General features: G+C 41.2%; 1 protein-coding gene across 9 annotated transcripts in view; it reads right to left on the bottom strand.

Moving 5' to 3' along the window:
• kmt2d (lysine (K)-specific methyltransferase 2D) overlaps positions 1-15268 on the bottom strand; it is a 248665-nt gene that overhangs the window by 25104 nt on the left and 208293 nt on the right. For all 9 annotated transcript variants that reach the window (XM_060821028.1, XM_060821029.1, XM_060821036.1 and 6 more), the window contains 5 exons: positions 14941-15119; positions 8024-8166; positions 7262-7403; positions 5421-5554; positions 3457-4552 (listed from right to left, as the gene is read on the bottom strand). In XM_060821028.1, the coding sequence (XP_060677011.1) occupies positions 3457-4552; positions 5421-5554; positions 7262-7403; positions 8024-8166; positions 14941-15119 (1694 nt within the window). The remainder of the gene's footprint in view (positions 1-3456; positions 4553-5420; positions 5555-7261; positions 7404-8023; positions 8167-14940; positions 15120-15268) is intronic.

Here is a 15268-nt window from a genome sequence, read left to right on the forward strand (position 1 = left end):
TTCTGTGAGACTATTGAAGACTCACTAGGTGGAAATATAAAATCACTGGTTAAGTCTGAGTGTGACAATACTATGGTTTTTTTGGTGTACTTTGCATTTTTTTTTAAATGAAAAAAGGTTGAGAACAGGAGGTACTGCGCAGCCTACTCAAGCCAATAAAGTAAACAGCTCGAGAGGCCTTGGTGTTTTTAAAAAACATTAGAATAATAGAAGCAACCTAAATGGGTAGTGTCAAGCTACTGCAGAACCAGGATTTCTAATTTAGGCTTTCTGCAGTTGCTGGGGTCTTGAAGCTGGATGTGGAAGCTCGTATACCTCTCTGTTACAACTAAAAGCTGGGGTTCACTTCAATCTGTTTTACTGAATTTGCCTTTATGAAGGGTGTGTTTATGGGACGTTACTATAAAGGAACAGTTAATTAGTAAGCGTCAATATATCTAATATTTTGTTAAGAATTTCAGAAGAGTTACAGTTAAGCTAATTCTTTTATGTTTATTTTGTCTGTATTTTAACTGTTGTGCAAAAATAAAGCGTCTTGCATAATGTCAAATAGTTTGATCAATTGAATTGCATCTGGAATGGAATGCCTTATACTTCTCTTTAAAAGAAGAAAAAAGTAAGGTCTACATTATCTTAATATATTTCAAGGGGGTTGAGTCTGGTCTATAACACCAGAGATCATCTTTATGCTTTGAATAGTGTTTAACTACACAGTTAGGTTTCTGACATCCAAGGGAAACCTCTGAAACACATCATCATTAAGAACTCAGCATGATAAAAAGGTTCTGCCTGTCCCTTTGGATCCATTGAAAGAGAGGTTACAGTAGTATATAATGATGACCTAACATTTTGCCAAACCTTGGATAATGGGATAAGTAACCTCAAACACATTTGACCAAATTAAGATACAGTTTGTCAAAACTCAAGATAGCTCTGGTGACTTGTCAAGAGCAAAAAATCCATTTAAGTTTTGCTTCAATAGTAATTAGTCAGCAAGACTTCAGTTTAAGACAAAAGCAAATCATAAATTACAATTTAGACTTTGTGTATAAACTGTCAATGATATCAGGAACAGAACTAATAGTGTAGTCTAAAATAAAACTGTATTGTGAAGCATAGAGATGTATGAAGAGATCATCTGACTATTCAGGGTAATGACTGAAATTACTAGTTTAATTTCCATAAACAACTAAAGAGGAAGAATAATATTTCCAAATTACCAGAACAATAATTAGCTCGCAAATTAAAATCAGAACAGCACGAGAGACAGCCATTCAGTTAGAGTCATAGAAATGGACAGTACAGAAACAGACCCTTCAGTTCAACTTGTCCATGTCGAGCAGATATTCTAGATTAATGTCATCCCATTTGCCAGCACTTCCCCCATATCCCTCTAAACCCTTCCTATTCACAAACCCATCCAGATGCCTTTTAAATGTTGTAATTGTACCAACCTCCACCACTTCCTCTGGCAGCTCATTCCACACACGCACCACCCTCTGTGTGAAGTTGCCCCTTAGGTCCCTTTTAAACCCTCTCACCCGCTCCTCCTCTCCTCCCCACCCCTTAAACCTATGCCCTGTAGTTTTTGACTTCCCCAGTGCTCTGGGAAAAAGACCTTGTCAATTTACCCTATCCATGCCCTTCGTGATTTCCTCACATCCAAATAATTTATATAAATGTCAAAAAGCACTGGACTCGGCATCGATCCTTGTGGTACACCACTGGTCAATGGTCTTCAGTCTGAAAAGCAACCATCATCCTGTCTTCTACCTTCGAACCAGTTCTATATCTAAATGGCTAGTTCTCCTTGTATTTCATGTAATCTAACCTTGCTGATCAGTCTACCACGAGGAACCTTGTTGAACGTCTTACTGAAGTCCATATAGTGTGGAGGTGCTGGTCTTGGACTGGGTTGGACAAAGTTAAAAAATTTTTAAAGTCCATATAGATCACGTCTACCACTCTGCCCTCATCAATCCTCTTTGTTACTTCTTCAAAAAATTCAAGTTAGAGAGACACAACTTTCCATGCACAAAGTCATGCTGACTATCCTTGATCAGTCCTTGCCTTTCCAAATACACGTAAATCCTTTCCCTCAGGATTCTCCCCAACAACTTGCACACACACCTCAGATGTCAGGCTCACCGGTTTATAGTTCCCTGGCTTTTCCTTACCACCTTCCTTAAATAGTGGCACCATGGTAGCCAACTTCTAAGTCTTACAGCACCTCACCTGTGACTACTGATGATACAAATATCTCAGCAAGGGACCCAGCAATCATTTCCCTAGCATTCCACAAACTGCTAAGGTACACCTGATCAGATCCCAGGTATTTATCCACTTTTATGCACTTTAAGCTGTCCAGCACCACCTCCTCTGTAATATAGACATTTTTCAAGAAGTCACGATCTATTTCCCCACATTCTGTATCTTCCATGTCCTTCTCCACAGTTAACCCTGATGCAAAATACCTGTGTAGGATCTTCCCCATCTCTTGTGATTCCACACATAGGTGGACTTGCTGATCTTTGAGGGGCTCTACTCTCTCCCTAGTTACTCTTTTGTCCTTAATGTACTAACAAAATCCCTTTGGATTCTCCTTTACCTAGTTTGCTAAGGCTAACTAGTGTCATTTTTTGCTCTCCTGATTTCCCTCAAGTATACTCCTATTGCCTTTATACTCTGAGGATTTGCTCAACGTGTGCTGTCTATATCTGACATATGCTTACTACTTTTTCTTGACCAAACCCTCAATTTCTTGAGTCATCCAGCCTTGCCCTTCACCCAAACAGGAACACTGTCCCTGGAGTCTCTTTATCTCATTTTTAAAGGCTTCCCATTTTTCAGTCGTCCCTTTACCTGCAAACATCCGCCCCCAATCAACTTTTGAAAGTTCTTGCCTAATACCGTCAAAATTGAACTTCCTTTACAACTATAACTTTTAGATCTGGTCTATCCTGTTCCATCATATTCTAAAACCAGTAGAATTATGGTTGCTGGTACCAAAGTGCTCCTCCACTGACACCTCAGTCACCTGCCCTGCTTTATTTCCCAAGAATAGGTCAAGTTTTGCACCTTCTCTAGTAGGTACATCCACATACTGAATCAGAAAAGTTTCTTGTACACACTTAAATTCCTCTCCATCCAAGCCTCTAACACAATGGCAGTCCGAGTCTGTTTGGAAAATTAAAATCCCCCACCATAATCACCCTATTATTCTGACAGTTAATAGAGATCTCAAGTTTAGTTTCTCAATTTCCTACTGACTACTGGGACGACGGTGGTGGTGATTGCGGTGGGGTGTCCATAGTACTTAGTCTACACAAAGTTCATTATTATATTAGAAGTACAAAGCAACAGAAATTTACACAGAATTACAAAGTGTTGAAAATAATAATAATTCTATTGTCCAGTGAAAAAAACTTACCCCTGACAAGCACAAACTGCTCTTACCTTGTGGGGTCCAATCAGTAACAATCAGATCCTCATGCCCTTGCTCAATAACCTGGATGCCAAACTCCGGTTTCCCATTTGTATCATTGATGGTGCAGTGGTAGCAGCAACGCTTGTTAGTGTATCGCATGCTCCAATAAATCCGTGTTGCTTCATATCCAATGGGATAAAGAGCTGTCACACTGTGGAATTCCTGCATCTGATGGGGCAGCAACTGACCAATGGTATGGAAAATCAGTCCACCAACCCTAAACATGTGACTGCGCTTGCCACGCTGTACAATGCTAGCGATCTGCTTCACTTCATCTCTCTGAATATAGACACGGCGGTAAACAGCAAAACATCTAATTTCCTGCTCATTTGCTCCCTTCAGTTTATGTTGACTGCAAAGCATCGTCTTGTCCTTAAAAAACATACAACGGGCACGAATAGCACAAGCAAAATGATAGGTGTTTGGGCATCGCACCCGATGACAACCAGTAGTGGCTCCAGTCTTCTGACAAAAAGCACACTTCGTGGTGAGTCCTCGGTGAAAAGCCACTTCCACATTTATCAGTGCCCCTGCCTGAGTCTCATACACTTCAGAGGACCACAATGCACAGTTTAGGTGGACCCACAAATCCAAATCAAGGTTCAAGAGTCTTGCAGGCCCATCTGTCATTCCATCACCTTCTTCATGACAGAAGCAGCATCTCCTCGTGTCCTTGGGCAGGGGGTCTGGTTTTAACGATGTTCCCAGTTTCTGAATAAGTTCTTCAATTTCATGCTGAAACACATGCTTAAACTTCCCCTTGTGAAATAAGACTTTAAACTCCAAACGTTTCCAACGGATTCCCCTCCACCTCTTCAGTTGTGGCGGAGGTTCCTCAAACTGCTTTTCATCCAGTGGAAGAGAATGTTTGATTTTCGGTGACTCGACTGGTGGATCAGGTTTATTTGACTCTGCTGGAGTCCCAGGTGACGATACACTGGGGGATGAGAGTGGAGAGCTCTCTGGTTGTAATATGGGAAGCTGGTGAACATCTAGGACAGACATATTGTTACTATAATGATGCACTACAATTCTTTCCTTTATTGGACAGTCTGAGGAAGCTTCCTGAAAAGATAAAGAAAAAATGGCCATTGTAATATATGGACTCAAAAGCATTACTTATCAGTAAATTCTTCCAAATTATTGTCAAAACAATAATCAAGTCCTCTATCAAAAAACTTTGCAAATTGCATCATCTAAAATTCCATCACTCTCACCCTACTGCACATCCAAAACACTATCCCAATCAACCTTGTACGGACCAGCTTTCAATTCCTAGTGCAGTGCTTTCAAATTCTTGATCTTGCCTGCAATGCCTGGTCTTTCCATTTCCCTGCCACCATCTTCACCTGTGTGTTTCAGCAAGCACCCTCAGTTCTTCCAACTCTGGCCTAATTTCCCTACCTGATTCCCTCAGCATTGAGCCCATACTTCAATACTCTCCTTCATCCTTTCTGTGTTGCTGCTGCTCTCCATCCGACAGAAGAATCTGTAAAACCCACCTGTTGCTTATGACTCCTATCGCTACTCACATGATTTGGTACTCCAGGTCTTTTCCATTTCAGAGGAGAATTCTGGATTTAGAACAATAAATTGACCCAAAGTCAAGCTGTTAAAAACCTATTGTAGCTATCTAACCTCACGAAGAATTAAAGATAAGTAAAACCATAAAGCCCATTAATGGTTGTTCTATTGATCAGATATTATGTACCAGACTCCCTACTAGCCTCCTAATGTCAAATCGTGGGGGAAGACTTAAAAAAAATTAACCACTGTTCCCAATTTTAAGAAAACTGGGAAATTCTTTATTGTTTCTCTAATGAAGACAAGCAAGCTCCAAGAGATGACGGATATCAATGATGCATCACTAGACTTACTTAAATTCCTTTTCCCCAAAGTAACGGCAGCACCATGACCAAGAATATATACATACCGGCGTGACAGTTGCAAGCTCTTTTCCTGATGCTTTAACAGTAGAGCCTGGTAATGAGACATCATACTGTTTGAACCAATTATGTTTTTCCAGCACCAGTTTCTCCAGATCCATTGGTTCTTCTTTGGAACCCACTACAAGAAATCCAGAAAGTAGTAATGACCAACTAACATCCCAAACTGGTTGAAAATGTTGGCAAGTCTTTTTTTTCAAAAAGTTCTATCCTCGACCCCACAAAGAGACAGCAATTGGGACACTGTACTACACTACACTAACAGCCATTATTCCTTCTAATTATTCTTTGTCTGTGCAGCATACAGCATTAGATTGCTGCAGAGTGAGGCATGCAGATATCTGGTTGGCATGGATGGGTTGGACCAAAGGGTCTGTTTCCATGCTGTACATCTCTATGACTCGATGTATCTTAAAGGAAATGGTGGCCCGATGGAATAATTGTTGGACCGCATATTCTTGTGGCTCTTCCTTTTGTTTTGTTTTTGGCGGGGGGGGGGGGGGAGGGAGAAGAGAAGCTGCTGTTGTTGCTGCTATGTCATGTGGCCTTGCACAGCTCTCATTCATGTACGAGCTTTATTTTGAAAGAAGGGTCACAGGAACAAAACTATTAACTCTGCTTTCTCTCCACAGATGCTGCCAGAAGTGTTTTTCCAGCAATTTGTGATTTTGTTTTTGATTTCCAGCAGAGTTCTTTTGTTTAGTGTTGAAATTCAGTTAAGAATTAAAATTACAATCACAGCTTTGGGCAAGCATGTTCTTCCTCATTTATCTCATTTCCACCTTGAAAGAATTTGCAAAGAGCACAGTTGAGGGCACTCACTTACTTGGTTCAGCAGATCAGCCAATGTTTTGAAAAAAATATGCATTAGTTTGTAGACTTGACAATACAAATATCAGTGATAGGAATCAGTTGCACACTGGCACACAATATAGTCACCACATATATGGAATTAACAACTTTCACAAAGATATAATCTCTGAAAGAGAATAAATTCAATAGGTGACATGGACATATGGGGATTGAGCAAGCATGTGGGTTTCAGGCTACTGTTTACATGGAGGATAAAAGCAACAAAGACTGGCAGGGCTTAAAGGTCTGTTTCAGTGCTGCAATTTCTGTATTTTTTTAAAAATGCTGTATTCTGAAATAAATATATGTTTCATCATCTTTTTGGATGTGGAAAGCTTGGAAAAACATTCTCCACAATTTTCTTTTGAGGGCACTGAGGTCAAATGCATAATCGGTAAGATTTGTATGCTGCCTGCGAAGATGCAAATAGCATTTTTTCATGAATTTGTGAGAGAATACTTGCAGATGGACAAAGTGCTACAAGATGGCAACTTCAGTTGAATCCCGAGGCATAATAAGATCCAATCTTAGTGAAAATATAGAATGGAAAGGGCAAATTTGTATATATTAGCACTTCAACTTACACGGTGCTGGTGCAAAATCAGGGAAAAACCTAATAAGAACATGGATCATGTCCTTGGACCATTATTTTTGACTTATAGGCAAGTTAGATCTCATACCGTCCAAAGACAATAGCTCAATCTGAAATAAAAGCTCAAAACCTGAAGTCAAAACAGAAAATGTTGATGTAAGGTCATTGACTTAAACATTAACTTTGTTTCTCTCTTCACGGATGCTGCCTCACCTGAGCATTGCTAGCACTTCGTTTTTATCTCATTCTTAAAACGTTGAGTGCTGCATTCAAGATAGTCTGCAAGGAACACCATTCTGAAAGGGCACATCAACCTATTTTAAACAGATTCCTGGTGACTGGTATAGATGACTTCCTCCAAGAAAGGCACAACCTTTCACTTACCTTGATCAGGAGCATCCAAGATGGTTTTTTTCCCATCAGGTAAAAAAGAACGTGGACTGTCAGGAACAGATGTAACCTCATAAGAACTTGGGATCTTCATCTGAAGCAACTGAGCAAAAGTTGTCATCATTCTGTTTATGTCCTACATAAAAAAAACACAGTAGAAATGCATTGTTATTGAAAACAAGCTCATTAGCTTTTCTACTGATCAGGATTGTTTAAGGATAGTCAGCATGACTTTGTGTGTGGGAAATCATGTTGCACAAACTTGGAGTGTTTTGAAGAGGTGACCAAGACGACAGATGGAGGCAGAGTGGGAGACATTGTCTACATGGACTTTAGCAAGGCCTTCGACGAAGTTCTTCATGGTAGACTAGTTAGTAAGGTTAGATTACATGGGATTTAAGGAGAGCTTGCCAACTGGATGCAACACTGGCTTGGTGGTACAAGACAGAGTGGTAGGAGAGAGTTGTTCAGACTGAAGGCCTGTGACCAGCGATGCGCTGCGTCCACTGTTAGTCATCACTTGTATAAATAATTTGGATGAGAATATTGGAGGCATGGTCAGCAAATTTGCAGATGACACTAAAATTGATTGCACATTGGGACAGTGAAGGAGGTTATCTCAGAGTACAACGGATCTTGATCAACTGGGCCAGTGGGCCGAAGAATGGAAGATGGGAGTTTCATTCAGATAAATGCGAGGTGTTACATTTTGGAAAGACAAACCAGGGCAGGACTTTCATTATATGATATAGCTACCTTGGCAGCTGCTCCTGAGACATCCAGTGTGACTGCAACTTGGTTTCCTTTACCACTCTTCCATGGCTCAGACAAAGACGCACCCTTCTCAGTATTTTCCACAAGTGGCTCTATACTTACAAATGGCTTTGCATCCGGAAATACTAAGGGGAAAAAAAAACAATGAATAAAAAGTGCAAATTAGCAATTCAAACTAACTCAAGAGTGTACGGATCAAATAACATGGCTTGTTTTGTTAAATTGTAAAAGATTACTCCATTCACAAGGTTACATTTATTTGTTTGAACAGAGATGAACTCCACGTCTTTAAAAAAATTCATTCATGGAATATGAGCATTACGGGCTGGGCCAGCATTTATTGCCCATCCCTTGTTACCCTCAAGTGGATGGTAGTAAGCTGCTTTCTTAAACTGCAACAGTCCATTTGCTTTAGGTAGCTGCATAATGCCACGAAGGAGGGAGTAACAGGATCTGAGCAATGCAATACATTTCCAAGTCAGGATGGCGAATGGCTTGGAGGGCAACTTGCAGGTGATAGCGTTCCCATATATTGGCTGCCCTTCTAGATGCGGGTGGTTGTGGGTTCAGAAGCTGCTGTCTAAGGAGACTTCGTGAATTCTTATAGTGCATCTTATAGATCGAATATACTGCTGCTACTGTGCATGGGTGGTGGAGAGAATGAATACTTGCAGACAAGGTGGCAATCAAGTGGGATGTTTTGTTAAGCTTCCTGAACATTGTTGGAGTGGCACTCATCCAGGCAAGTGGGGTGAATTCCACCACATTCCTGACTTGTACCTTGTAGATGGCGGGCATGCTTTGGGGAATCAGAAGGCAAAGCACTCGCTTCAAAATTCTCAGCCTCTGACCTGCTCTTATAGTCATAGTTTTTATATAGATAGACCAGTTCAGTTTCTGGTCAATGTTGACACCCCAGGATTTTGATCGTGGGGGTTTCAGTGATGGTATTGCCACCGAGTATCAAGATGCAATGGTTAGATTCTCTTGTTGGAGACTAGCAACCCATGCACTTTGGTGGCGCAAATGCTACTTGCCAGTCCAAACCTGGATATTGTCCAGGTCTTGCTGCATTTGAGCATGGACTGCTTCAGTACATGAGAAGTCACAAATGGTGAACATTATCTAATCATCAGCAAACATTACCACTTCTGACCTTATGATGGAAGGACCATCATTGATGAAGCAGTTGAGGATGACTGATCTGAGCACACTTCCCTGAGGAACATCAGAGATGTCCTGCAGCTGAGATGACTGACCTCCAACAGCCACAACTAATGTTCCTCTGTGCTGTCATGATTCCAACCAACAAAATAATTTTCCACCCAATTCCCACTGATTCTAGTTTTGATAGGGGCCCTTGATGACACATATAAACAAATGCTAATTTGACGTCAAGGAAAGTACTCTCACCACCTCTGGAGGTCAGCTGTTTTGTACACGTTTAAACCAAGGCTGTAATCAGGTCAAAAGCAGAGTAGTCCTTGCAGAACCCAAACCAAGCAGTGAGCATGTTATTGTTAAGTGCTGCTTGATAATACTGATGATGACCCCCTTTCATCAATTTACTGACTACTGAGAGTAGATAGATTGGGCAACACCTGGCCATATTGAATTTGTCTACTTTTTGAACAGGGCATAACTGGGCAATTTTCCACTTTACCTGCTAGGTGCCAATGTTGTCGCTGTGCTGGTAACAGCTTGGTTAAGGGCTAGGGCACAGAACGTTTGGGAGAACACATCTTCTGTACCATTGTCAGAGTGTTGTCAGGGCCCACAGCCATTGCAGAACTCTGACACCAGCTGCTGCTTAATTTCACGTGGAGTGAATCAAGTTGGCAAAAAATTGTGACAAACACTTTAGCCTCATCTTTTACTGATGTGCTGGACTTCCCAATCATGGAAGATGGGGATGTTTGTAGAGTGTACTCCTCTGGTGATTTGTTTAATTTTGTACCACCAGCCACTGTTGAATTTGGCAGGACTGCAGAACACCAATGTTTTCCATTGGTTTTGGAATAAAAATGCAATAAATCGGGAGCAGCAGCAGGCCACTTCGCTCTTTAAGCCTGTTCTGTCATTCACGATGATCATGGTTGATCATCCATTCAGCACCCTGTTCCTGCTTTCACCCCATCTCCTTTAGCCCAAAAAATGATATCTAACTCTTGAACATTTTCAATAGCTTGACCTCAGCCACTTTCTGGAACAGAGAATTCCAGAAGCTCACCACTCTCTGGGTGAAGACATTTCTCCTCAACTCAATCCTAAATAGCCGACCCATTATTCTTGGACTGTGCCCCCAGTTTTGGACTTCCCAGTCATGGGAACATCCTTCCTGCATTTACCCTGTCTAGTCTCATTAGACTTTTATAGCTTTCGATGAGATCCCCACTCATTCTTCTAAATTCCAGTCCTAACTGATCCAGTCTCTCTTCATCCATCAGTCATATCACCCCAGGAATCAGTCTGGTAAATCGTCATTCACTCTCTCCATAGCCTATCTTCTTCCTAAGGAGACCAAAACTGCACACAATATGATAGACGTGGTCTCAAGCAAGGCCCTGCACAATTGCAGCAAGACACCCCTACTCCTGTCCATGAATCTGTTCACTATGAAGGCTAACATACACTTGCCTTCTTCACCACCTGTTGTACTTACAAGTTTACCTTCAGTGACTGGCGTACAAGGATATTCAGGTCTTGATGCACCTCCCCCTTTCCCAATCTATCACCATTTGGATAATAATCTGCCTTCCTGATTTTGCGACCAATGTGGATAACCTCACATTTATCCACATTATACTTCATCTACCATGCATTTACCCACTCAACTTGTCCAAGTCACACTGAAGCATCTCTGCATCCTCCTCACAGCTCACCCTCCCACTCAACTTTGTGTCATCTGCAAACTTGCAGACACTACATTTAGTTCCCTCATCTAAATCATTAATATATTTTGTGAATAGCTGGGGTCTAAGTACTGATCCTTGTGGTACTTACTACTCACTGCCTGCCACTTGGAAAAAGACACGTTTATTTCTATTCGGTTTGCTGTCTGCTGCTAGCTCTCTATCCATGTCAGTACACTACTCCCATTCCCATGTGCTTATATTTTACACGTTAATCTCTGATGTGGGACATCATTGAAAGTGTTCTGAAATTCCAAGTAAACACATCCACTGGCTCCCCTGATCAAGTCTAGACACATTTTTGAAAAATTCCAGAAGATGCGTCAAGCATGATTTCCCTTTTGTAAATCCATGCTGACTGTCTAATCCTGTCACTGTTTTCCAAGTGCTCTACTATTAAATCTTTTACAATGAATTCTAGCATTTCCCCCGCTACTGACATCAGGTTAACAATTCCTTATTTTCTTTCTACCTTCTTTTTAAAATAGTGGGTTTAAACTAGCTACCCTCCAATCCATAGGTTCCAGAGTTCCACAGAACTTCCACGTCCTGTCTATCACTTGCCGTGAATGCTATTGGCACAAATTGCAGTCTTGCTTTGTAGCTTTACCAGGTTGAGACCTCATTTTCAGGTACCCCTGGTGTCCTTCGGCATTCTTCATTATCATAAGTGCAAGACCAAACTTAAGATGTGTTGATCGGACATTGTTACGTTGCTCAGACGTGACCTACAACTCAGCCTTTCCCTACACAGTACAGAGGTACTTTTGCTGGGCAACAACAACATTTTTATCTCAGACCAAGGAACAAGACTAATTGTGGTAATCCCCTAGAGGGGGCCTAGCTTGGTGACGACTTGTGTGAAGGAAGGCCAGAACTCAAGAAAAGTCCACCACACAGTGGTCATTATATCATTGCTATAGTATAATTTAAATTCCAATTAAATTGTGAGAATCGGGACGGGTTTGGGCATTCAGGCGTCAACTTCAATAGGTATTTAAAATGTAGCCTATAATTCAGTTCTGGTCATTCAACAACTCTTCTGACTGCTATGAGGATGATCATAAGAATAGTAGTGGAACCCTTGCTGATTTTTTTTTCCATTGTTTGTAGTGGTTTTTTTCATTTTGGTTTGGAGCTGTGAACTGGGAACTGTGAGCTAAACAATTTTTAAGACACTGGGCAACAGCTTCTATGGAAAAGGAAAACAGATCAAATTGGCTTTTATTCAATTCATGAGGCAAGGCCTGGAAGTTAATTGCAGGCTGGTTCCTAACCAAAAGGTTCTGGAGATACTCCAGTCACTGGGGAAGAACATCGTATTTAAACAGATAACAGAAGTCGGCTATTCACAAGATCAGTAGCTGGGAATTGGTTCCAGCATGTCTGGAAAAGACTTCATGCTCAAGTAGATAGCTGATGTTGAATGCTAACTGGGACCTCATGGAAGAGACGGTCAGTCTGTCAGGGAGTGGTCAGAGTTTGAATTGAGTTTTGGACCATTTTCTGTGAAAAAAGGAATTTGTTGGTGCTACAGCATGAAGATTTGAAAGCTCCCTGTCTAACCTCTCATAAGCAGCTCTTGGAAGCTCAGTAGAAAACTAATTATTACCGCCTTTGTCTGAGTGAACTGAAAAGATGATCCTGATCGACAGCTTCAGAAATTCAACCAAGAAACCATCTATGCCCATGGAACAACACGTCGTGAAAGCCACAAATAATCTGGCCAGTCTTCTAGTTATCTCTTAACTGTGTTTGTCTGTTTGTCCTGTGTCAGAATGCGACTGAAAAGTAAGGCTGTTGGGTTCAAAGCACAGATCAATTAGATTATTTTTCTTCCTGCTAAAGTTATTGTATTACTAATGAATTGCTCAGTATTGTGTTTAAACTACAGAACTGGTGGCTAGAATTGATTACTTCAATTAGTTATTTAAAAGTCTGGTTAGGAACCACTGGGGTCAATTTTGAGGGTCTTTGAAGGTTTTATTTTTACTGTATTGCGAATACAGAGGTGGAAAGGCTGATTTGATTTGGCTGTCTGTCTGTGTTGTAATAGTAGTACTACATGCAATAAATTCCAAGAGAAGGACAAAGGTTCAAACAGAGCTCAAATAAATTTAATACTAAATTTAGACCACAAAGAAAAACGTGAACTTCAAACAAGTAGGATTAGACTCTCTACTTTGTTGCAGAAAAACCTGAAACACAGAAATGGTCGTGATAAAGAGTTAAGATGAAAAAATGCTGTAGAAATTTATTTTGCACTAGGGTGCTCCCAATGACCAACTCTCCCTTTGTGGAACATGAACGTCCAACCCATTTAACTGGTCATCTCCTTAATCCTACCACTTTTCTTTCTATTTTCTTTATCGCAATTACATACAAGTTCATCCCTGACAACGTGCCCATATCCTTCAAAAGTCACATATCTCAGTTCCTCATTCCAAACCCACCTAATCCTCGTATGAGTGACAAACATCATGAGCCTCTCTTGGCTGCCTCTCCCAATGTATACTCCTCCAAGTTAACAATTCCATTTCCTTTGCTCTTTACACACATCCTTCTTTAAATTTCTCTTTCCCCATTGCCTCTCCGGAGCCATCTTTTCTACGAGAGCTATCTCCTGCTTTTTTGACCTTAGCCTCCCAAAACTGCTGACCACCCAAGTGCCATTCTGGCATGTGCATCGTCAACCTGAAACTGTACTTGGCCAGCCAAATAAGAACTGTGACTACAAAAGCAGGTCAGAGGCTAGAAATCCTGCAGCATGCAACACATCTCTTGTCTCCCCAAATCCCATCTACCATGTACAAGGCACAAATCAGGAGAATGATGGAATACCCTCTGCTTGCCTGGATGAGTGAAGCTTCAACAATACAAGCAGCTTGACACCAACCAGGACAAAGCAGCTGCTTGACTAGCACCACATTCACAAACATTCGCTCCCTCAACCACCAGCACTACAAGATGCAGTGCAGAAATTCACAAGGCACCTGAGACAGTACCTTCCAAACCCATGACCAGTACCATCAAGAAGGACGAGGGCTGTAGATATATGGGAATACAACATCTGAAAGCTCTTCTCCAAGCCACACACTTTTCTGACTTGGAAATATATCCCAGTTCCTTCACTGTTGCTAGGCACAATGCTGGAACTCCTTTCCTATTAGCATCGTGGGTGTCCCTACAGCAAATCGACTACAGTGGTTCAAAGCAGCAGCTCATCATCATCTCACTGATAAATTTCAGATGGGCTACAAATGTTGGCCCAGACAGCAAAGTCAACATTCCATGGAATAAATAAGAGCTTCAAAAAGTCCATCTTAGACTTCTGTCTTTTGACACTACTAGCCCATCACCACTATCCTTGTCACTTCATGTGCCCCATCTTTCTCTGATCATATTTGACAATTGTCTGCTCCTGCCACAACACAGATGCTTCAGGTCAAAAATCACTAACAATGTCCTCTATGGCCATGGTGCATTATCGCTCAGCTTTTGCAAACTGTCTGCAACCTCTGACACAATTAACTACACCACCCTGCATCCAGCACATCTGGTCCACTTGTCCAGCTGAGTGGACTGCCCTTGCATGGTTCACCCTCTCTCTCTCCAGTCGAAGCCACGGACTCTCATGAAATAGCTTTTCATTGCATTCTTGCACTAATACATCCAAGCTTTCCATCTTTGGCCCTCTCTTATCTCTCATCTCCATGTTGCACCTTATTAACACTAACCAAACGCATGTACACTGACAGCAAACTTTGTCTCTTTACCACCTCTCTTGAACCCACCACCATTTGTCTATCACCAGCCTTGTTTGTTTAAACATTTAGTCTGGATGACATGCAACTTCCTTGAATTAAACATTATAAAGAGCAAAATTAGAATCTAAACCCCTCTGATTACAATCCATCACTTTCACCAAACACTGCTTTACATGAGTGAGCCTTCCTTGAATGGTAATTATTAATTTCTCGCACTAACCTGGAATACAAGCTCCTGGAATTATGGGAATCACAGGAGAAAGGGCACGGTCCATTGACTCTTCCTTAATTTCAGTCAGCAAGGGAAACCTGGATGTTTCTTGCCCAAACACACTTTCCGGTGAGGATGCGAGCACAATGCTGTCCGGTGTGTGTCGGTCCTCTTCTATCTCTGCTCTACTGTTGAGAAAGAAATTACAACTTCATTTTTTTTTGGGAGGATTTAAAACTGCTATAATATTCTGGGTTGTAAGCAGCAATGTTATAATGCAATTTTTGTTTTAAATAGATCCTGTCTTTGAACTTATTTTTCAATTTCAGTCCATCTT

The sequence above is a fragment of the Hemiscyllium ocellatum genome, chromosome X (genome assembly GCF_020745735.1).
Source record: "Hemiscyllium ocellatum isolate sHemOce1 chromosome X, sHemOce1.pat.X.cur, whole genome shotgun sequence".
Lineage (NCBI taxonomy): Eukaryota > Metazoa > Chordata > Chondrichthyes > Orectolobiformes > Hemiscylliidae > Hemiscyllium > Hemiscyllium ocellatum.